Here is a 24,039-nt window from a genome sequence, read left to right as displayed (position 1 = left end):
TATTTATGGGGGGCACACACTCCTGTGTGTGCTTTCAGCCCCACTCCTACAAGCCTGATGAAGCGGAATACAAGACAGATTTGAGTGGTGGTACAAACAATCAAACAGTACGTTTAGTTCGTGTTGCTGGATCCATTAGTTAGAGAAGTGTGGACTTACCATCCAGAGCCAAGTTGTCGGCATACGCTGCCCGAGCGTCTTGGAGTGAACCAGCGAGTGACACTGCTAAGTGTGAGTGTCGTTTATAAAGGGCGCGGCCGACAGATTGCGGCTGTCGTTGATTGCTAATACGGGCGGCGGCCGGATTAGGCGCAGCTGGTTTAGGATCGCTCTGGGGTAGTAGACGGCGTCTATGACACGTCCGTGGGCGGAGCGCGTCGGCGCGGCCGGCGGTTGTCTGGTTGCCATAGGAACGCGCCCCTTATTCTGGTGGTACTGTGGCGAGACTCCACAATATACATATATCATCATCCATCTATAATCATCATGCGATGCTAAAGAAAAATAAATAAATGCTCAAGCAATGTGCAGAGGGCACTCTATGAGTGAATAGATTTGAACCACTCGAGGGTGCTATACACACACCAAGATTTTGTTAAATTAAGTCAGATGCATTGTCCTTAATAATAAGATTGATGGCTAAATACTGATTTATTAGTTAATAATTTAATAAAATAATTGATTTTATTTCAGCTGAAAATAGTTTGAATTTCCTTTCATTTAAAATAATTTCCAAATTATTTTATAATTCACAATGAATTCCTATCAAAACCTTATACAACGTGAAACTAAAATAGAAGATCGAGAGAGTTGTGTGGCTATAAGGCTGAAAACATCATCAGGGACATCCATCACCCCAGCCGGGAAAACGTTACATGAGCATCAAGAGCAGCACCTCCAGACTCTTGAACAGTTTCTACTTGTCAACAATAAGACTGCTGAACAAGAACTAGGTCTGGTGACACTGCACAGACTGCAGTGTCACCAGACCTGTGTTGTTTTAGTAGAGACTCCATATATATACACGTAGACTACATCACTACTATTTATTTATATGCATACATACTGTCATGTAGATTAGTAATGTACTATGCACTTTATGTTTTTCTCTCTCTTTTAAATGCAATGATGAGCCTGCACAACCAAGAATTTCACCCATGTTACTTGTATTGATTCTGATTCTGATTCTGACAAGCTCACTATGGAGCGGCCAGCTGAATGGCTTGAGAGGCTGCCTGCATGGAAAATGAAAGGTCCCATGCAGGTTAGATTCCCAGTCCTAGCAATGGGATGAGGTGTCCCTGAGCAGACACTTAACCCCTACCTAACCTGGCTTGTCTGAGAGCTCTTCTCTTGTGGGATACCAGCCAGCCTGGAGTACCTTATTATCTTGCCAACCAAGACTGATGGACAGAAAGTTCTGGTGGCGTAGCCTAGATACTAATACTGACAAGCAAAGATCACACACCCCTATACCTCCTACTGGAACAGGTCCAGTTGTGCATGCCCTGCAGCAAGAACCAAGGTGCCTGGAGGCAGGACAGAACAGACTCAGCTGAGCAGTTCTGGTGGCTGAGGGAGTGGTTCCAGGATGCTGGTTCTGCTGTTAAACCCAGGTGCCAGGGCCCAATGGGCGAATCACCATCAAAGGAGGGTATACCATATGAACTGAAGCCACTAAAGTCTGGTCCAGACAGAGAGTGAGAGTGCGGCCATGCAGGAGGAGCTGTGTCTCATAGAATGTACAGCAGGTTGAGGAAATGTTTTACAGAATTTAACTTTGCTGTGGACATTGTCATTTCAAAAAGAGGCTGTAATATTTGTTCTGACTTGATTCAGAATGCATTCTGAGGCACTGGTGGAAAACTTTTAAAACTATTTAGCACTAGTTTTAAAACATCTTTAAAGCGGTATCAAAATTAGATCTTAAATTTTAGGTTGCTCCTTTACTCCTTTACTCCCACACACACACACACACACACACACACACACACACACACACACACACGCACACACACACACACACACACACACACACACACACACACACACACACACACACACACACACACACACAATACATTTTGTTGTGCAGAGACACAGCATATACAAATGATCAGTTTTATGTTGTCAAACACAATACAGTTATAGATTTCATGTTTTTGTTTGCCCTGACTTTTTGAGGAAATCATTTATAATTATAAAGACATGGGTAAAAAAAATCACACCTGTATGAAGTGAGGTGCTCTTATCAGCATATACATGACACAGCTGGGGATCGAACCCTGACCTCCCAGTCTCAGGGCAGACCCTCTAACTCTAACCACAAGGCCACTGAGCTGGTGTAAGGGTTAAGGGGGTCCTTGAAATTAAAACATTTGAAAATCACTGTGCTACACGAACATCTTCAATTAGTATAGTTGGAGCAATTCATCTGTTTGCTGTATGGACAGAGTTGCGAGTCTTCAGTGGACGTCACCCGTGCCAAGTTGTTTGCGGAAAATGGTGGGGGAAAATGACAAACTCACTTAGTTCTTAAATATTTTAAAAATATTTTGTGGCTTTCGCCATTATTTTATATTTTTGAGGGACAGACGGCTGACAGGAAATGGGGGAGAGAGATGCCGTCGAGATCGGGAGTCGAACCCGCGGTACACTGCCAGGCTTGGGCTACCGGCCAAGGTGCCTGGACTGCTGAGCCACGGCCCAGGCTCACTTCTTAAATCTAAAGTTGACCTGGCTCGTCTTCTTCCATGCTACTCTGCTCTGAAGAGAACCACTGTGTTACTTTATACAAACGAGCTGATGACACTATTGTGGAAAAAACAAAACCCTATGAAGGGCAGGGATGGTTGGCTTTTGAATCCAGTGTGGTCCTGCGGTCCAGTCCTACCAACGTCACTGGTTGACCTCCTTGTCACTGGAGAGCATGGACAAAAAGTTATAAGAAGACCTGACGAGTTCTATGAACACGATGACTGATTAATGTGACTGTGCATTTTGTTTTGCATGGTGCAGGCTAGTGTATAGCGGGTGACTGTGAGTGGGTACAGGGTGGAATACTGTCTCCAGGGGTGTCCTGTGAGTGGGTACAGGGTGGAATACTGTCTCCAGGGGTGTCCGCGTCCACACGTTTTTGACTTGAGAGCTACTTTCAAAATGACCAGCTCAACGCACCGAAATAATTATTATACCATTGCTGAAAATAGTTTAAATATGTATACCTGAGGAGGGGGCTTTAGAATAGCGGAGCTGGTGTTACATATAGACAAATGCACTTGGAATGGGAAATAGAGCGGAGAAATGGAATAGGTATAGGGTTGCCTATGTTTGATCATGTCAATCAATCAAGTCACCTTAATTCAAGTGGACGTATACTATTGCTCATACTGAGTATGTTTTTTTGTGTGTGATGTTATGCTATATGCTATGAAGCTTGCTTAAATATGCAGCACCTGTCTAGATACCTTAAAGTTATATGCAACATCTCTTACTTGGTAAAAATGTGATTATATTGTAATGGTGGCACTGATTTGCACACCAACATGCCACGGGCACATGTGGTCACTTTAAGAATAGTTTCACTGAGATCCTTGACCCTCAAAACATAGGTCTAGACACCTTATTTGTTCATTTAAGTGCAACATTGGCTGAGATATAGTGAAAATCGATTATTTTTTATAATGGTGGCACTCAATTCCATTAGAAATTGTAGATGGGACACTTTGGCAACTTTTTAACATAGCTTATTCAAGTAAGAAGCATTCCATAATGTGGAGTCAGTTCAAACTGTAATAGTCATTCATTCATTCATTCTAAATGTATAGCTGATACTGACTGAATATATATGGTAGCAAGCCCCAAAATCCTATTCTGCTACTTACCCCTATGTGTCAGGATCTTTCAGACTACCATGTGTAATTATGTAATTTTAGTGAATTAATATTTGCCTTTACACAATTTCGCCAGAGACATATACCAAAAAGAGGGTTTTGAGGTAGGTGGGACACTTTGACAACTTTTTATCATAGCTCATCATTTTCAGCAATTCTTTCCAATAAGAAAACACTGATTAGAAGTATATTTCCAGGGGGTGCATGATACCCCCCTCCTCCCACTAGAGTCCTATCACAATTAGCGTCCTCACTTTTATCTTCAAATGTTTGTGTTTACGCAATGTTTGTGTTTACACAAACACTCAAAGCTGGCCATTCATTGTCAATGGCATTCAATGCTTGTGTTAGGACATTGTTTGTGTTTACACAAACCCTCAAAGCTGGACAGCCCCTCAAAAAAAAAAAAAGTGAGAAAGGGGTATATTTATATATCCTCCAAAATGCCCCTGCTCTCTATGGTCAGTTTAATATTTTGAATGGGCCTACTTTTGCCCAACCCTGACCCCTGTAGGCTACACCACCTGTGGCTGTGGGTTTGATGCTATTTCTTTTTTGGTGTGAGGTACTGAAAATAAAGTGGTCTAATCCATATTTTCCCTGACTTTGTAGGTCAGGGCACCAATGTCATTGTACAGACCTGCAGACCTAACTAAATTGGCGAATTATTTAACAAACAGACTGATCTCAAGAGGTCATAGGCATCGAATCGACTACATTCTGCTTCCATGCACCTGGTGTATAAGTATAACACAGTTGTGTTGACCACATTGATGCTCAAACACACCCCTTCTCTCTGAGTCTGTATCCATGAGTGGTGGTAACAACAGCGAGGCTCTGTCGACTGTGTTGCCTCTCACTACGTTTGGCAACGTGTTGATGTTCCTATTCAACATCGTGCTAGCATCGGCGATCATTTTCTTCAACTTGTCGGTGTTTCTCTCCATCCTGATGAACAAGGCACTGCGCGGCGAGAACCGTTTCATGTACATGTTGAGCACCTGTTTCAGTGACATTTGCTCCGGTGTCTCTTATTATTATTGTTGTAATATACAACATGCTGTGTAGTACACAGCATGTTGTATTATTATTCACGTACAAGTACATATATTCACGTACAAGTACCACGTACAAGTACCAAGTATCAGTACACAGTGTGTACTGATACTTGGTACTTGTACGTGAATATGCAATGTACTTATATGTATTGTGCACTGCCTGAACTGTAACATAGCCTACTTTAGAGTTGTGTTAGGGCACGCTGAAGGCCGCGTGCTGCAGGCAGTGATTGTGATGTCTAGTCAGTGACGTCATTAGGACATGAAGTATCCAAGCTATATATGATTCTGTATGTGTAATAAAACTGTGTGAATGATTTAATGTGACCAAGCCTCGCGTCATGTTAATATCTTCTCCCGGGCCGGCCTGTCCGTCTTGCCCATGGAAATGCCAGGTCGTCACACACCAGAACCAGACGAGGGTCCAGCACTTAGAACAGATAATCATAACAATTATGTGGTGTTTTATATGTGAGGGACACCTATGACTCTCCGAACAGAACTTTCTACATTGCGCCCACCTTTCTCGGGTTGTCTTACATGGCAATACTGGCGGCTCAAGCAGATAGATATCACGCGGTGGCAGCGCCATTCAAGTATACTCACAGCGAATGACCCGAAATAGGACTCTGTTTGTGATCTTCGCATACTGGCTATAGGCCTATGCTTTCGTCATTGTGGCGGTCAACAATTTAGTTACAGAGTCACTGGCATCGGTACGTTCGTGGGAAATATATTCACAGTCATCATCATCATGATAGGGTTGAATATTAAACTGTTTTTCATAGCCAGATTTCAGTTACAAAGGGAGCCATCAGCAGAGGCGGACAACAAGCGATCGTCGGTGTATCTTATCATTGTGGTTGCAGTGTTTTTCTTGGGGGCATGCATGGCTACCAATATTCATTCATATTATCGTCTGCAATTTTGTTGTCTCGACGTGTTATTCGTTTAAAAACGAAGGCACTGACCCCCTTCGCATTCTACCCCGAATTAATGCAATTCTGACCCCGCTTCTATATATCAGGGTGCGCTGCGCTCAGGTCTACATGCTCACCAAAGTTTGGAGACCTGTCCGTAGGAGGTAAGAGGTGATGCATATAGGCTCTTATTCCAAGCACAAAGATGTCTGTTTTTGTAGCGAAATATGGTAGCTGGACGGTTTCTGTGTGTGTTTTTACTTTGTTAGGCTTTGGTAAAAGTTTTGTGCATGTGATGATAAATAATATAATGTCTCATCTGCTTCTTATCTCTTTTCATTTTTCGAGAGCGGACGCAGCATCACTGGGCGCCGTCTTCAATAGGAAGGAAGAAATGATGTCAATTTATTTGAAACATGATGGAACCTAAATAATTAACGTTTTGTTTTGATAGGTCTATAACTCTGTGCCAAAGTGCATACAAGGCCTACAATATGACAATATCAGATTCAGATTTATTTATTTATTCGTGTTATGTTGCCATAGGTTATAAGTTAAATCAGTTTATAATCACTGGTGGTGAATAGGCTATCTTCAATTCAAATCCTTTAGTTTAAATTAACAAATGTAATGTATTAGCCTATACCTCTTAATCAATCTATCAATCTATCAATTTGAATTTCGACATAAAAACAGTCCAACTTTCTCTGAACTATTTGTTTCATGATGTAGCCTAGCTCTGGTCCATAGCCTTCTACTGCTTCGATTCTGCCCTGCAGTAAATGGTAAATGGTGCATTTATATAGCGCCTTTATCCAAGGCGCTTTACAGAGATTGTGCATTACATTCACCCATTCACACACACATTCATACACCGATGGCAGCGGAAACCATGCAAGGCACCAACTAGCACATCGGGAGCAATTAGGGGTTCAGTTTCTTGCTCAAGGACACTTCGACTGTAACTCTGGGGGAGCCCGGGTTCGAACTGGCAACCGGTTACCATCCAGGCACTCTACCCCTGAGCCACCGCCGCCGTAAGAACTATCTATTATATTTTTGACTTTTCGGTGTTAATATAAGATATGCAGGGGTATTTTATTTTATTTTATTAGGCCTACGTTCTTTTAAGATATTAGGCTATGAGCTGGTCAATATAAATGTAGGGCCTATCATGAAATAATATTGTCATCGTGATATCATTGATTGATTGATTGATTGATTGATTGAAAAGTGTATTAACAGTTAGCAGAATTATACATTTTAAGCACAAACTCAATACAAAGACTGTTAACTGTGAGTGGACGACCCAATTAAGCATTACACTTGTTTACAACAGGGTCCACCTTGTTCAATTCATCAAAACATTTAGAGACATACAAATAGACACTTCTATATAGTTAAAGAACAGAACAGGAATTCAAATTCATCATATCATACTGCAATCTAGAATGCGAGGTTAAATGCGCAGGATAGGGCCTAATCATGCCTATAGTCTGCTTATTAGGCCACTAAATGCGTTTTGGTACGCTGGCGTTACAGAAAGATGTTGAGTCGAGAGTTGCAATATGACTCCTCCTAAACACGTGTCTGTCTGACCGTAGTCTGACTCTGACAGAGAAATGGGATGCAGTTTTCATGACAACCACGCAGTGTCACAAGAGCGCTTTGGCACAGAGCCATTTAACCATTATGGATCCTTGAGTTATTCCTGCAATGTGCCTGATGCTTGGCGAGCTCTGAACTGATAGCATAGATCTACACTCATATAAAGAGAGATTAGGCCTAGCTATAAACCGTCATGGTTGTGGTCACCGTGTGTTTCTGCGTAGTTATTAAGGCTCATCATTGAGCTCCTACTGCGCAAAAGGCAACCAAGAAGAGGCCGAGCCAACCAATTCGAATTGCACGTTCTTTCCTATTACCACTATTACTTATTACGCATATCACATTCATTAATTCATGAACACAGTGTGGCCTAAAATAATTAGGCTCAGCCGCCGGCTCAGGGCAGGCCACGATGGCTGAAAACGCTTCCCAGAGCGGTCCTCTGCTCTGTCTGCACTAAGAGGAGGGGCGAGCACACACACTTCCGCTAAACATCATCTGGTTTTCTGGCTAGTTCTCTGCTGGTGCCACTGCCACTCCTCTCCTACTACTGTACTCTCTGGCCACTGACCCCTCCAGGCCCTCAGCAGCCCCAAAGAGGACTTATTTTAGCCACACGTCACATAATCAGTATGTAGGTAGGCAGGCCCATTATTTGCACCTACAACTGCCATAGTTTGGTGACGTTATGTTGTACCGTTGCAGACTGTAGGACTAATTATACTTTGTAAGTATTGAATTCAAGCCCCTTACCAAACTAAGTGTATGTGTGTGTATATATATATATATATATATATATATATATATATATATATATATATATATATATATATATATATATAAAATCAGCTACTCAAAACTTAAAGCAACTATCGGCCAATGAATGTAGCATAATGTTAACACAAAACACAAGCTTAACTGGCAGTAGCACCACAGAGGTGGTTACTCTTCCGTTAAGTAATGTAGACCCAGGTGGTTTCGGGTGGGACACAGCCTGCCCTACTGTTTGACAAGCACAAGACAAGTAGTACTGCCTGAAGCTCAGAGGCGTCTCATTCTGATTATTTCTTGAATGAGCGTTTAGTGGGAGGCCTGGGTCGAATCTATGGACATATAGTTACCGAGTTTGCAGCCTATGCCTATAAAAAATGGCGACCCGTTTGTTTATAAATTTGGAAGACAGTCGTCAAATAGCCCTACAGTCGCTGAGTCGCCAAGACTATCTAATTTGTATGGATTCGTGTGATACTGTAAGGTGACGAGGGACCTACAGCTGCATTACATTGGCTATGTCTTGAGGTCTACACTAATTTACATAAAATATCTCTCTTTCTCTGCACCTGGCTTTCAACACGTCAAAATTGCGAGGGGTGTGCGCGCTGAGAAACGATCCAAAGCATCACGTAACATCTTTGATGTGTTCTCTCCTCCAGTCAGTCAGTCACTCGGGGCTGGCTTGCTTCAGCTTCTATTCAAATTTGGGTCAGGGGTGAGGAAGCCCTAACGTCATAAGCTTGCAACATGGCGTCCCGAAGGCTGTGAGATGAGCGAGAGGATGGTACATTGAGAACGCTCCTACCGATGTAATAAGGTAATTTCGACAAATTGTTTTGGTTTCACGTTGTTTCTAAATGCACAGCGGAGCGGGTTCGGCGTGTGTTTTGGTCTGATCGGGTTTCTGCTCACTGCAAGATCGCCAGGATCTTCGCTGTTCCGATGGTTTTTCCATCGCGTGCCAACAAAAAAGGGGCTCTATTGCTTGCGTTGTGCTGCCTGGTGCTGCTCGCTGGTTCTACCAGCCTTGCCTGGCAAGAACGGCAAATACGCGTTTATCCCCACTGTCTCGTCCGAGGCTCGTGTCCGAAAACAGAGTCGGTACATCAATAGCAAATGTTTAGATGTTTATGTCGACGATGTGCGTTGCGAGGATGCCCAAACATGACGACTATTTATTTACCACCGAATGGTTGGGTGAACCAGGCTGGCAGAGCTAGAGCACATTAACGTTACAACACCAAAGAAAGGAGCAACCTCCCTCCGCCGTCACGAGCACAAGACATATGTTTTCTTCTCGGAGTCCATGATTTAGAACGTTTTTCTTTATTGTAATCAACTGTTACCTGCGATTTATCCCGAATCTATGTTATTGACTGATTGTTACCATATTAATCATAAACGCAGCGACGATTTCTTTTAATCCAGGAAGATACGTTAACACCTATTTTTTAAATGAGACAAATGAGCTGTGTCGATATTACAAACGTTTTTATTCCTCTATCCTCTCTGACAATTATATTGCCCACTTTGTTTTTATACTGACACGTATAGCTACTGTAGCCTACATTGTTTATGTTTTCAATCATAGTCCTTAGGGCAGTGGCACAGTTGCAAATTAACAAGTCTACAAATAGCACGCATATGCCCACAATTAGACACGAGATATATCAGTTTTTAATTGTGTTCTCCAGTAAACATGAATGCTATTGATAAAAGGGATCGCTTTTCTTGCAGTAGGCATTAACGTTACTTCCTCTGTGAGACATCGACCATATTTGCAACGGCTACAGTCGGGTGTAATGTTACATTGTGAATTTGTGAGTGACCCAAAACAGGATCCTTTTGCCTTAGAATACTTGCATAATGCCATACATTATATGACACATAATATGTGCCTAGCTGGCACTTTAATCAAACGTTCTTTATGAATGATAAACACTTAGATTGCCATTTATCATGTACAGTGGTAGGTCTGTTGACTATATCTTTAGGTTATGCTCAGGTGTGAACTCTACTTGTCTTTTCTGATGGGTGTTAGTACCAAGGGGCATGGAGATAATAAGTCACAAGAATGTTAGTAATGTGCGTTTCCTTGGTTGGCTGTTGTTTTTCTCCAAGGTTTTTAAGAACCCTAGAAGTTTTCCATAAAGTTCTATTAAATGCAATCCTTATTTCTCAGTCAGGAGGAAATATTATTCATGGCCCATTATTTAATCATGTAATATGCATTTAGTGAAACGCCATGGCCATTACGTTTTTCTTTGAGTATATGACTATTCCCCTTTATTAGTATCTATGCCTGCCTGCCACTAATCACGATTACCTATTTCTTGGGTCTATGTTGGACTATCTTTAAAATGTAGTTGTTGATTCAGTTTGATCGGCCTGAATATGTCATGCTTTGGTTGAGGATTTGGGCACATGTTACTTTCGATATTAAATTTGGTGAAGCTTCTAATCTAAAGTTTGAATATGGCCGCTAAAAACCTGAATCTATCAGTCACAATACTGACTGTTGTGCCAAACAGTCTCCCATATCTTGGACATCTGGTTAGTATGTTTCTCCTTCCTATGAATTAGTATATAAAGTAAACTATGCAGGATTCAATAATATAAGCTAGAATGGTGCCGTACAAGAGAAGTTATTTTTATTAGATGCTATGTAGCAAACATGTAAACAGAAGTTACAATGCTAGATTACTTCTGACATCTTTACCACAACCACAATGGAAACGAGCCCCTGGGGCTTTTTGTGTTATCCTTTTTGCATAACCTTTGACTGTACTACGTGTACTGTTAATAAGTATGTTATTAAAGTATTCAAGACGTATTCAAAAAGGTCATGATGACATACTAGTATATCAGCAAATTCTCAATATATCATGAGTGTTACACCATCAAACCCACTCATCACGGTGTTGCTCAACTAATTTTCCTGTAGCACATCACCAGATGTGTCTCTCCGAATATGATGGACAAGTTGATTTTGAACCATCATGTGGATAGTTTGAATGATTGCCATTGACTGCCAAGTCAGGCCTCTGAGGCCTGGGGTGTGGAGGGTAATGGTAGGCTGTTTATGTGTATACCTCATGATCCTCATGATCAGCCGGTTAGTCTTGCCCCCCCCCCCCCACCCTCCTACCCTTTTCTCTCTCTCTCTCTCTCACACACACACACACACACACACACACACACACACAGGTTGTGTACGTGTATGCCTAGGGTATACATTGTGATCATGGCTTACAGTGGTGTGTGGGGGTAGGGGGCTGCCCATGCAGTAAGAAGGGTACTTAGGCTATATGTTCTGCTGACATGTTGGAGTAGGACTTATGGATTGTGCTGGCCTGTCGTATCCACATTGGTCCGTCTGTTCTCTCCTGTTTGTTCCAGGGCGGGTTGGTTTGTTCAGTGGCTAAAACCACCTCAGGGCAGGTTTGTTGTTGTTCTTTAAGGAGAAGAAACGGTCCTTGGAATGTAGTGCTGATAGCCCGAAGGGTGTGCAGTGTTTAAATGTGGGAGGTGGGGGTGTCGGCGAGTGTGTGGGGACAGCCCAGCCCTGTACTATATGGGATCTTTGCCCAACATGCCCCCTGTCATAGCATTTGACGGCTAATCATATGGGTCAGCAGCATGTATCGTTTGTTTACTTTTTTTATTACATTTTTTATCTCTCAAACAAAGTTCATTGACTTAGTTATCATAGCGAAGGTGCTCCCTAAACCCTAATCCTACTGTACTACACAGAGCCATAGTGCCATCTCTAAAGGCCCTGGCATACTGTACAATGTTGATATCGTCTGAAATCTGAAAAGTCACCCCATGCCTGTATGCGGCTGACAATTGCCTGTATTTTTTGTGATGTGTCCTGCATCATTGGTGGTATTCGGCCAGTGGTGATGTCCATCCACTTGAGCATGTTGAATCGGTAGCGGCTTTCATGTTTGAGGAGAGAGCTCTCTGTTTGGCTGTTCAGCCTGCTGGCACTAGAAGAGAAATATAAGTAAGCGGCAAGGCAGCAATCCAGCAACTGATAAAGACAGGTCACAGATGCAGTATTGATGTAAGTGAAATGCCAGTGCCAGTTGCAAGACAATATTCTCAGTTTGTTTTCTGAGCAGATAATGAGATGGTATAAACATGATTCAGGCTCGGGTGAAAATGCTGACTTTGTTTGTTTTTGTCTTCAATTGTCCTGATGAAGTCCAACTGTGGCAGAAGCATTGTACCATCATGTAATTTTGTTCTGTTCTTTAAAGTAAACTAAACACTTTTATTATGTATTAACTATCACTCTGTGTCTAACACAAGGAACAAACTGTATGTACAGTATGCAACTCACTGTTTTGAACTTCAAAACAAATTAATTTGTCCTCCCATGATGCTCAATCTACAGATTTTATTTTTAGATTATAACTACTACCACCTCTTGGTATGGAGAGGTATTTCTCTCTTGCAGGTGCAGAAAATACATACAATCAGCTGTAGTTTATGTGGTGTGTTTGACATGAGTTCAGATGACACAAAGCTTTTGATTGATTTAATAGTTTATTAGACATAAATGTAAAAACAGCAACAGAGTACAGTCAAACACTTATTCCAAAAGGGATAGCACCAAAAAAAAAGTCCTTGTGGTCTGGTTTCTATTTAGGCCCTATGCAATCAATTCATAGACGAGAGATACAAGGTGATTTGATCAGTCGCCAAACAAGAAATGTAGCTGTAAGTGTGTGTGTGTGTGTGTGTGTGTGTGTGTGTGTGTGTGTGTGTGTGTGTGTGTGTGTGTGTGTGTGTGTGTGTGTGTGTGTGTGTGTGTGTGTGTGTGTGTGTGTGTGTGTGTGTGTGTGTGTGTGTGTGTGTGTGTGTGTGTGTGTGTGTTGCGGGGGCTTGGCTTTTCTTCTCTAGCCATACTGCACTGGCACATCTGGGATGGGAAAGGCTCCCTCCTGTGATGAAATGGACAGGACTCTTTTCATTCCACTGCACCCTGGGCAGGACTCTGTTTGTGTTCAACATGGCTGACCTGCCTGATGGAAAATGGGGCTTAATTGGGGATGTCTTATACTCTGGCTGTAGCAGGGTTACTGTAAATGCCCCCCCCCTCCCCCCCCCAAGCCATGCAACACCAGGGTCACTGCACTTGTTCAATGGCATTTGTTTCGAATAATTCAGCAGAATTTTCTCTCATTTCTGAGGTCAGCCTTTACCTATGGGCTTTCTGTGTTTTCTTAGATATTGTATTACAGGACTTAACCTATTTCTTGTAGCTTTTGCAATGATATGATGCACAGAATTGGGTGGCTTTTCAGAGTTGTCAGTGATCCTTTAAATCTATAATGATGACTCTCTTAGATATTTGTGACCGTAGGTCGCAAATATCTATCTCTCTGTATGTCTGTAATCCACGTAACGCAAACCGTTCGCCGCACCGACTTCAAAGTTCGACACACGCATTTCACACCACAGGGCGTGCAGTGCCCAGTGTTGAGTCCGTCGGATAGCCGGTTGTCCAGAACCAGCACAAAAGCCTCTGCCCGGGCTCTGGACCTGATCACCCCTATATTTCCATATATGGAGCTGGCCTGTTCTGACATCACTTCATATTTAGGCATGCCTGACACAGAACTCCATATATAGGAATAAAGGGACACAGAGACGGATGCAGCAATCTCCATATATGGGCATAAAAGGGACACAGATGGGTGAAACGGGTACTCTGACACAGGTATTATTGCATAGCCGGGTGGGGCATGAATCTCCAACTTCCATCGTTACCTACTCTGTGCTCTACAGCCGGGAACCGGCCTAGTATAATATCATTCTAAATAAAATATGATTTTCAGTAAATCTGACTGCTTGTGTTGACTGATAAAAATGTTGTGCAGTAATATAGAAAAGTGTGATGCATTGCAATGCATCGTATAATCAAATCGTTACCTGGTGAATCGTAATTGAATTGTGAGGGCAGTGCCAATAATGCACACCTCTATAAATGTCACAGTGACAGCACCTTGCATCAATGATCATAGAAAAAAGAAAACGAGCATTGTCATCAGCTGAATGTTATGTAAGGCCTAACAAAAAAATACTTTGGTTTCCGATTGGCTGTCATTTTTGGGCTGAGTAGGTAGGGAATTTATTTTATTTTTTCGTGGGAAGGATGGGTAGCAGGGAACTTATTTTATTTTCGTCATGTCGTGTCTTCCTTCTGCGGTCGAAAACTTCCCTTATGTGGACACCGGCACTGTTTCAGCTCCTTAATCATGTCTGCAAATGATTTAATATTCAATCGAATTATTTGTGGCGGTGCTTTGCACGGGCAGACGACAGACACGGTACACAGGTTCATGCTGTGTTGTGTTGTGCGTCTCCTCGCGGTGACGCAATCCAAAACATTTGCGCACGTGATTATTTTAGATACTTTGCGCGACCAGGTGGTCTCACCAAAGATAATTTTAATGATCAAAGACCTTTTTGGTCTGACTCGGTCAGATTCTGACTTTTTTTAATCATCAATACAGGCTGCTTTAATTAACAAAACATATATTTCTGAGTTGCATGGTGACCCATGCGTTGAATCACTAGGGACAGTAGGGAGTAGGGATGACACGCGTCAACGTGCAACAGGACATATCACACCACTGGGACAACGCTAAAACCGTCTCAACCCATGCAACCGTTTGGACCCAAGGAGTTGCATGGTGTGGTTGGGGCTTAAACGCACATTGCAATGATGTAACGCTAACGCAGGCATAACTAAACTATCGAGATTATGCTGCTCAGCTAGGCATTATTGTCTAAAAGAAAATGACGGTTAATTTGCACAAAGGTTGATGCAAGCTACAGTCATTGGATACAATTGGCTAAAGCAAATGAAGACACACTAAGATTAGACACACCAACAGTCCGACATGCGGAAACAATGGTCGGACTACCGCTCGAACTGGAAAACGGAATTTCAAATTATTTAAAGGGACGTTTTCCTTTAAATGCTCACATTTTCAGTAATGTTTCAGTAATGCTTAGTTGCCGTTAAATGGCAACCACTCAGTTATTTGTAGCAATTGTTTTATAGACCTAGATCTATCTATTCTAGTCTAAGTAACAGTATGTCTAACGGTAAATATAAGGGATGCGCACTAAGTCCGACAGGCATTAGTCCAACAACAACGTTGCTTCCGACATGCATGGCCAGTTAAAACTCACCCGTGGCTCCCGACATGCGTGGCAGGTTAAAACTAACCTGTGGCTTCCTGTGAGGTTTGGGTTTTGGGTAGGGTGTTGGACTGTCAGACTGTTGGTACATAGGACCAAACACATGCACCCAGTATCACACAGTTAAATCCTACAGTTTTACACTCAAGGTTAAATTAATACCAATATTTTCCTTTATTTAAAAAGGTGAGAATTCAAATGCATACATGTATACTCTTCTCTTTATTTAGGTGTGTATTACACAGGTGCAGAGGATCCTATTGAATGTGTAGGCTAAAGGTGCTGCTATTCTGTTTCATGTCAATGCTGTATTGTAGGCCACCCTTTCACTGCAGGGGAAACTGAAACTCAGGATAATTGCAACACCCCTGATTACAACAGGGTTCAGCCTTGCCCATGCAGCAGCAGCCCGTTGGCCATGTTGAAATGGCTGTGAGCTGGTTGCTAGGTGTTTGCATTTCAAACTGGCTTTGTACCATCCCCCCAGACCCTCCCCCACTCCCTTTGCCCACCAGCAGATACGGAAGGGGGGGGAGTGGGTGAGTGGGAGTCTGTCTATGCAGCAGAACCTTTAGTTGTGTGTGTGTGTGTGTGTGTGTGTGTGTGTGTGTGTGTGTGTGTGTGTGTGTGTGTGTGTGTGTGTGTGACTGTGTGTGTGTGTGTGTGTGTGTGTGTGTGTGACTGTGTGTGATATATGTGCTCCAAACAGGCCTTACCTCACACCTAGAGGGGGCATCACTGTATATTGTTCCAAATGTTACAATAAATGAGGTTTTAAATGTGTTGAAAGATTCAGGTTGATTCGTTGGCCGTCAACATTAGTCCATAGGGTGCGTGTTCTTTACTAGTTGTTGCACCACTGGACTTTGCCTCACCTCTGCCCTCACTCTCCTTTTTTCTCCCCTCTATTCTGGAGACTAGTCCAGATTTCTCCACTTTGGCAGTCCCCTTCTGCACGGACACCGACTCAGAAAGACCAGATAGATTTATTACCCTGTTGTTTAACCCCTTATACTTCAGTGGAGAAGGTTTTAAAAGAGAGGAAGCAGCAAATGAAGACAAACCAGATCACCCAGCTTACCACTCTGTAACCAGTTTTCTTCTTTATTTGGAGGAGATTCACTGCTGGGGGGCAACTTCATGCTAATCTTCCCATGTTTCGTATTCTGTCACACATTGACATAATGGTCTTATTTATCCTTATTCAATAGGCATGTCTATATGGTCTGTGTACATTTAATATACAGTGCCACCTCAACGACAGACAGTTAAAGCCTGTCTGCTTCTATGAGTCAGAGAGGTACCTCACACAAGTTAGGTGCTTGACATGGTCATGTCTTGAGTGTAAGCAGTAAGGGCACTGTGTTTTTAAAATGAGGTTGCCTTACCCCCACCGTCCCATGTATCATTAAGCCAGGGTCCGTTTTTGAAAAGGTTAAGATTGCGGGCAGGGTAAGCTGATCCGGTGCCTATGCTTAAGGGCAACATCTACCCCTGGTCCCCAGTCCAGTCCCAGGGTTGGCCATGGTTGGTATGTGGTGCCATATTTGGTCTCAGAATGTGTCATTTCACGGGTGGTGTCAATAATTCATTATGGCCCTCTTGAGCAGCCATCTTGCCATCTCTCAGCCCTTCCTGCCAGCTCACACCACTTCTCTCAAGGGACTGAGTGTAGTGATCCAGCAGCTTGGAGATATTGCACTCTTAACATGACTCGTATCTGGACTGGAAGTTGTACCCTCTCAGTCTCTGCAGTCCTGGGAGATGTGCTTTCTGTTGTTGTGCTTCTTGCTGTTTTAATGGATACCCATTCCTCATTACAGCAACTGAATCTGTCCCCTAACATGAGTCTGTTTGTGATACTTTCCCACTGGAGAGGTTGCATAATCACTTTCAACGTGGGCCTCGGATATTGAAAATGTCCGGTCCGCAAGTGTAAGTTGCAGTGCGACCTAATAGGTGGCGCACACCTGATCTGCCCCCTGTGGCATTAAGTCTGTGTTCTCCTGGGCAGTACCAGTAGTATACAGGGATCTGGCACTACACGTGTCCCACCGGCCACCGTTGCTGCATATAGATCAGGCATAATCCATTAGCAGCTCCCTGGAATCCAGCCGGCACAGCACAACACAGGAGGGGCCTGGGAGAAAGGGTAGCTGTATGTGTGGGGGGGATTTTTTTTCCCCCTGATCTGGATTCGTCTGAGCCCTGCCCCCTTTTACGTAGGTTTGCTGGAAAAGCCTCTAGTCTTGAATCCCCATACTGTCTGTCTGTCTGTGTGTGTGTGTGTGTGTGTGTGTGTGTGTGTGTGTGTGTGTGTGTGTGTGTGTGTGTGTGTGTGTGTGTGTGTGTGTGTGTGTGTGTGTGTGTGTGTGTGTGTGTGTGTGTGTGTGTGTGTGTGTGTGTGTGTGTGTGTGTGTGTGTGTGTGTGTGTGTGTGTGTGTGTGTGTGTGTGTCCTGGTTGGCATCATGGTCGAGGCCCTTCCATTCGAACTGCCTACAAGGTTGGAAGTGCATCCTGCCACTGATGCAGGTTATGTGTTTATAAACTGGCTTCATTACACCTTATTTATACTTGGTTGTGCACTGAAAATAGTCGATCTGCAAGCTCACAACGTGTCGCACCATGGCACGTTGTAAGCTTGTAGACCTATTTTTGGTGTGGCTCGCCACAAGGTATAAATCGGGCATTAGGATTCACGTTGGCCAGAGGTGTGCTGGGGACGGGTGATCAGCTCCTTGGGGTTGGGTTTGTGTGCCCTTCATGAGGTTGGTGAGGATGAAAGAATGGAGTGAGAGAGAAAAGAAAGGAGAAACAGGAGAACGAGAGGGGGAAGGGAAGACCATGGGTAGAAGTGTCAACGCAGAGGAGGCAAGCCCAGGCCTGGGCCAGAGCGTAATGATCACTCCAGCTGATTGTATCAGCCAGCCCTGCTATTTGAGCGCAACACAGTATGTCTGGATTGCTACATCAGCCAGCCAACCAGTTTTAGTTCAGTATTCCCCATTTTGTCTTGTATCTTTTTTTTCTGGGTCTTTCAGGAAGCAGCTTTTACAGTCCCTCACCCCCTCTTGTATTATGCTTTTAAATGGCAACTTGACGCAATATCATTATATTATCAATATTTATTTACTTATTGTTAATGATAAATGCAGTGTTTGCTTAAGAATTTCATAACCTTCATGTTGGCGTTGTTGAATATCAAGAATCAATCAAATTGATAATTATTTGTTTTAATCCATTTTTGGCAGGAACCCCTTTTGGTGTTTTAACTTTTAAGAATTATGTTATACTTTAGCTATCGAAAAATAGCAGAACTACAAGCTCATAGCGCGGCACCGAGTGCTGTGCTACGAGTTTGTAGGTCTGCTATTTTTGAAAAATCATGAAAACGTAGCGCAAATCTTTGAATATATATTATTTCAGAGCCAAAGTTTTTAACTCAAATCTTTGCTCCCTGGGACAAGATATTTTCAGATGGGGGTCGGCGGCCAATTACATAATCTTGGGGGTCCTTGACATGAAAATCTTTGAGAACGACTGACATAGAAACATGGGGTTTTTCAGAAAACTGTCATGATTTAGAAGACATTTGTAGAATCTTTCCCAGGTCAAAATGGGTTAAATGGGAGAAGTTGACAGACTGAATTTACTATGTTATATATTGTAAAGCAGACTGATAAAATGTAAAGAAAAAATAGTGATGAAGTTTTCAATGACATAAATGCAATTGTACATTTGTATATTCTATTATACATTTCCCAGTATATTAGGCAGTGTAGGCTGCTTTAGAGCCTGTGGTTTTAAGCTTTGGCTCTGTAACAAGTCAAAACATTTTCAGTCATTTGACAAGCCCCTATCCCAGATAGTGGTTTTGGATAAACAAAGTTCTGCTGCATTTGTTTGCATTCAAGGGTTTTGCTCTTGACACTTTTGACTAAAGTTTGGAACCACTCTGGTCTTCCCTACTGTGCATTGCATGAGATAAATAAAGTCAATCTCTAGGTTGGCATGGGGTAGAAGTGGTACATTTTCACATGTATTTATGGCTTGAGTAAAGCGTCTCTGCGTTACAGCATAATCTCTTGTAATGCGGTATACCAGACTGTGATCAGTGGCATTAAGGCTGTATGAACATTTTGCCAGCATGTTGAAGGCTAAAGAGAGCATGCAGAACAGGGGTCAGGGATAGACCTTCCTGCTTCAGTCAAAACACTTGGCTATTGCTAACATTTCATTTGTCTGATTGTAACTCAGTTTATAATGGAAGGTATGCATAGTGTCCCTCCATTAACTACAACACTTATATAATATAATACAATTGAATGGGTACTTAATATGTAGGTTAGTAAAACACGGCATGATTGAGATTCATCGGCCCCAGTTCTGTACGAGGGCCTCTTCCGAGGATCGGGTGGTGCTGTAGCTGTCTTTTCAGCCACACCCTCCCGACCCCCCCCCCCCCCCTCCCTCTGCCCCAGCTCTGTGTAGTTTTACCTGCTCAGGTGTCACCTAATCCCTCCCCCCCGGCCCTGCAGTGCCACCGACCCCCACCCCCAGACAATAGGCACGGGCTGACATTACCATGACCTAATGGAGAGTAGCATGAGCCCAGCCCTCCAAAGAGGGCACCCCACCGAAACTGGAGTTGCGCTCTGGAGATACGGACAAGAAGCTGAGAGCAGGTAGCTTAGAAAAGTAACCATTTTACCCTTTCTTCCTACCCACCCATTTTGGCTTTTGTGCCAGAACAGTGGCACGGTGTATGGTTCAGAACCTGATACATGCAGTGTGGCAATTTGTTTGAAAAAGGACGCTGAGAGGGAGGGAAGGGCCACTGTTTCCCAGCCACAGTGGTTATGTGGCATGCTGCGCTGGCTGTTTAGTGTTGACTGTTTACTAATTTCCCCATGAGGTTTAAGAGCTTAGATGTATGTTCTCTCACTAAGGTTTGAAACACATTTTGGGAGATGTTGAAATGATCCGTCAGACACGTGCTAACCGATTCTTGCTTTAAGGCTGTGGTGAATCTCTTCTAGATTGGGAGCATTCTCTTGAGACTTGGAATCATTAGGTTTTTTTAATCTTCCCTTTCCCCATTTGTGTTGCCATCTTTCCTGTTAAAAAAAGTGCTATTTATATGATCAATAACATATCACTAGCAAAACCTGTAAACATGTACATTTCTGGTAACGTTAACCATTACCTCTTTTTCTTTTCTACTTTTTGCTTTCAGCTTCAGGTGGTGCTCGTGTAGGAAGAGAGAGAGAGAGAGAGAAGGAAGGTGGAAATGGAACTGCCAAATCATGCCAAACAACTGCTGCTGCAACTCAACCAGCAGAGAGCCAAGGGCTTCCTGTGTGATGTCATCATCGTGGTGGAGAACGCGCTCTTCCGTGCCCACAAGAACATCCTGGCGGCCAGCAGCATATATTTCAAATCCCTGGTCCTCCACGACAACCTCATCAACCTGGACACGGAGATGGTCAACCCCTCTGTGTTCAGGCAGGTCCTGGACTTCATCTACACTGGGAAGCTCATGTCTTCGTCGGAGCAGAGCAACGAGCAGAACTTCAGTGCCCTCTTAACCGCAGCCAGCTACCTCCAGCTCCATGACCTCGCCGCCCTGTGCAGAAAGAAGCTCAAGCGCAGTGGCGGGAAGCCCCTGCCAGGAAAACCCTCCACCCCGGGTCCCCTCAGCCGTTTACGCCTCAACAACCAGCGCCTTTCCTCCTCCACCCCTGCTGGGCCTAATAACCACTACACCCCAACCCCTTCAGATGCCGACCAGCCACAGCCAGACGAAGGCCTTCGGGACAAGCTCTCGGACGACGAGATGTTCGTCGGCAGCTCCGGGAAGAACGGCAATGGCGGCAACGGCAGCAGCAACGGCAACCTCAGCAGTGGCGGTAGTGCCGGGGAGCCAGACCTCGGACTGGACCTGTCCAAGAAGAGCCCTCCTTCTGCAGGTATGGCCACTGACGCACTCAGCCCGCACAGCAACTCCCAAGAGTCTCCTCAATCTGCCTCAGTATCCACAACCAACAGTGCCTCACTGGACGACTCCTCCACCACCCTGCCAGGTCTGGACCATAGTGGTCCGGAGCCCACAGAGCTCACCCCCACCTCGAAGGCGGCAGAGGAAGCCCAGAACCAGTCCGACGGTCCACCGCCCAGCAAGCGAACTCGTCAGGTCTCCCGCAAGAAGGAGTGGCCTAAGAGAGATGCCTCTGGGCTTAAGTCTGAGGAGCAGGAGAGGCCCCTGGTTAACGGGGTCATTGTGGGGCCCAAAGAGGGCCGCTCCTCCAGCAGTGGGGCTGGAGGCAGCGGCTTTGCCTCCGATCAGTCCTTCCAGTGTAAAGAAGAGGAGGAGGGGGGTGAGAATGGCCAGGACCACAGCGATGAAAGTGGTCAAAGTGACGGAGAAAGCGGAGGAGGAAAGGGAGGTGCCGGAGGAGCGCACAGTGCCCACTATGTGTACCGCCAGGAAGGCTTTGAGCCGGCGTTTGGGGACAACCTCTATGTCTGTATCCCGTGCGGGAAGGGCTTCCCCAGCTCCGAGCAGCTTAATGCCCATGTGGAGGCGCACACAGAGGATGAGCTGTACATCAAAGAAGAGAGCGGGACCTATGTGAAGGAGGAGGAAGATGAGGAGGCCGAGGACCTCTCTGCACCCGTAGGACCGGCCAGCTTCAGCGGCTCTGAGCCGCGGCCTTTCAAGTGCACCGTCTGCAGCAAGAGCTACAAAGACCCCGCAACGCTGAGGCAACACGAGAAGAGCCACTGGCTGACCAGGCCCTTCCCCTGCAACATCTGTGGCAAGATGTTCACCCAGAGGGGCACCATGACGCGCCACATGCGCAGCCACCTGGGCCTCAAGCCGTTCGCGTGTGAGGAGTGCGGCATGCGCTTCACGCGCCAGTACCGCCTGACGGAGCACATGCGTGTCCACTCGGGCGAAAAGCCGTACGAATGCCAGCTATGCGGGGGGAAGTTCACCCAACAGCGCAACCTTATCAGCCACCTGAGAATGCACACCTCGCCCACTTAAAAGAAGAAAAACATCGCATCAAGCCAAAGAACTCTGGGAAAGGAAAAGAAAAAAGAAAAAAATAATCTTGCTCTATTTTATTCTTTTTTTTCCCATTTCGCAAGCAAAGAAATGCACACACACATTTACACGTTTCTACATATTGATTCCAGTCTAGTCCCCCCCACCCCTCCATCCCCCACCACAGCCAAGTATATGATGTAGCTGTTGGCCAGTGGAACGGGGGTCTGAATGATGGTGGGATCGCATCAGCCCCCCTTTATATCAGACCACACCTCAGATGACGACTTCTCACCTTTCAGGAGATCTGGTGGGTCGACATACTCCTCTGTCTGTAAAGTGGCCAAGCCATGCTGGAGTGGCATGGCACTGTGTTGTACAAGTTTTGGAAAATGTGAATGTGGGCGACCACCTTACCCCTCCACACACGCACCTCATACACACCTTCAACAGACTCCCTCCTTTACCCTGTGGGAGTTTGGAATCCTTTGTTGTTGTCGTCGTCGTCGTCCCCCCTCCCCCGACTTCAGAATATTCCCGGTAGACATCACATTGACCAAAAAACCCATGCAAACACCACAGGCAATAATTCAGAAGCAAAGATTATATTTTACCCAGACAGCTTTATTCTTGGTCGTGCTGGCGATGGGGTTATGTGTGAAAGAGGCGAGGGGTTTTACTGGGGTTGGGGACCATCTCCTTGCTTTAACTGAAGTCCTGAAAGGGGGTGTGTTCCAGGTAGGCTGACTCATTGGATCAGATTTTTGTTCTTACCACAGACAGTCAAATCCTCTTTCCAGCTGTTTGCCAGGGGTATATAGAGAGAGGATGCTATTTCTTTCGATTTTATTTTTTTTGCCTGCTAGAACTCCTGAGAGTGAAACGCAGGAGCGAAAGACGAACCTCTTGAGGTACTTGTTTTACTTACATGAACTAAAACTAAAGTAATGTTTCAGTGAATGTTCAAACTGGAAGGTCTTGGGGATAATTTCTTCATGTGGGGGGGGGGGGGGGGGGGGGGGATTGTAGGGGTGGGTTTGGGGTTAGTTTACTGGGGAGGGAGAAGGTGTTGTAGACTGAACATTTATGTTCAGTGGGTACGCTTTTTTTTCTTTCCCTTTTTTTTTTTTTGTCTGTATAGCTTTCCTCCCCTCAGAAAAAAGTCTATTTGTATAGGCTTGTGACCTCGCTACCTCTGATTACTCTTACAAACTCTATGTTGATTAGTTGAAAGTTCCTATGTAATTAATTGTATAAAGTGTGTAGATTACGGTTACTTTTCACCTGATGCTTTAACCTGCCCATCTCTCAACACAGGTTTTTAATGCTTATGGATTTTACACGTTAACATTGCTTTTAGCCGTTTGTTTTTAACTTGTCATAAATATAGCTTTTTCTGGGTGCTCTGCTCAACGTGCCCCCACTTCACAATGTACTGTCACTTCCTGTCTGGAGCCAATAGTGGTTAGTTAGTTTAGATGCACAGTGTTCCAAAGATCTTATGAATGTTGAG

At 44.3% G+C, this 24,039-nt stretch overlaps 1 protein-coding gene and 1 pseudogene across 2 annotated transcripts; both read left to right on the top strand.

The window, feature by feature from the left end:
* The first annotated feature begins 4,703 nt into the window (after positions 1-4,703).
* Positions 4,704-6,039, top strand: LOC310871716 (annotated as a pseudogene). The gene is made up of 2 exons: positions 4,704-4,938; positions 5,412-6,039. The product of its transcript is annotated as an uncharacterized misc_RNA (transcript).
* A 2,954-nt stretch (positions 6,040-8,993) lies between these two features.
* Positions 8,994-23,481, top strand: hic2 (hypermethylated in cancer 2). Its single transcript, XM_083783811.1, has 2 exons — positions 8,994-9,070; positions 20,712-23,481. The coding sequence occupies exon 2, from the start codon at positions 20,766-20,768 to the stop codon at positions 22,524-22,526; it is 1,761 nt and encodes a 586-aa protein (XP_083639937.1). The 5' UTR covers positions 8,994-9,070; positions 20,712-20,765; the 3' UTR covers positions 22,527-23,481.
* Positions 23,482-24,039: the final 558 nt, after the last annotated feature.

This window comes from Protomyctophum parallelum (genome assembly GCF_964188405.1).
Source record: "Protomyctophum parallelum genome assembly, chromosome: 15".
Classification (NCBI taxonomy): domain Eukaryota; kingdom Metazoa; phylum Chordata; class Actinopteri; order Myctophiformes; family Myctophidae; genus Protomyctophum; species Protomyctophum parallelum.
This window is presented reverse-complemented; position numbering and strand designations above follow the sequence as displayed.

Bases quoted from the DNA above. Each gene is read 5' to 3' on its own strand.
- hic2 (XM_083783811.1), top strand. From the start codon at position 20,766: ATGGAACTGCCAAATCATGCCAAACAACTGCTGCTGCAACTCAACCAG.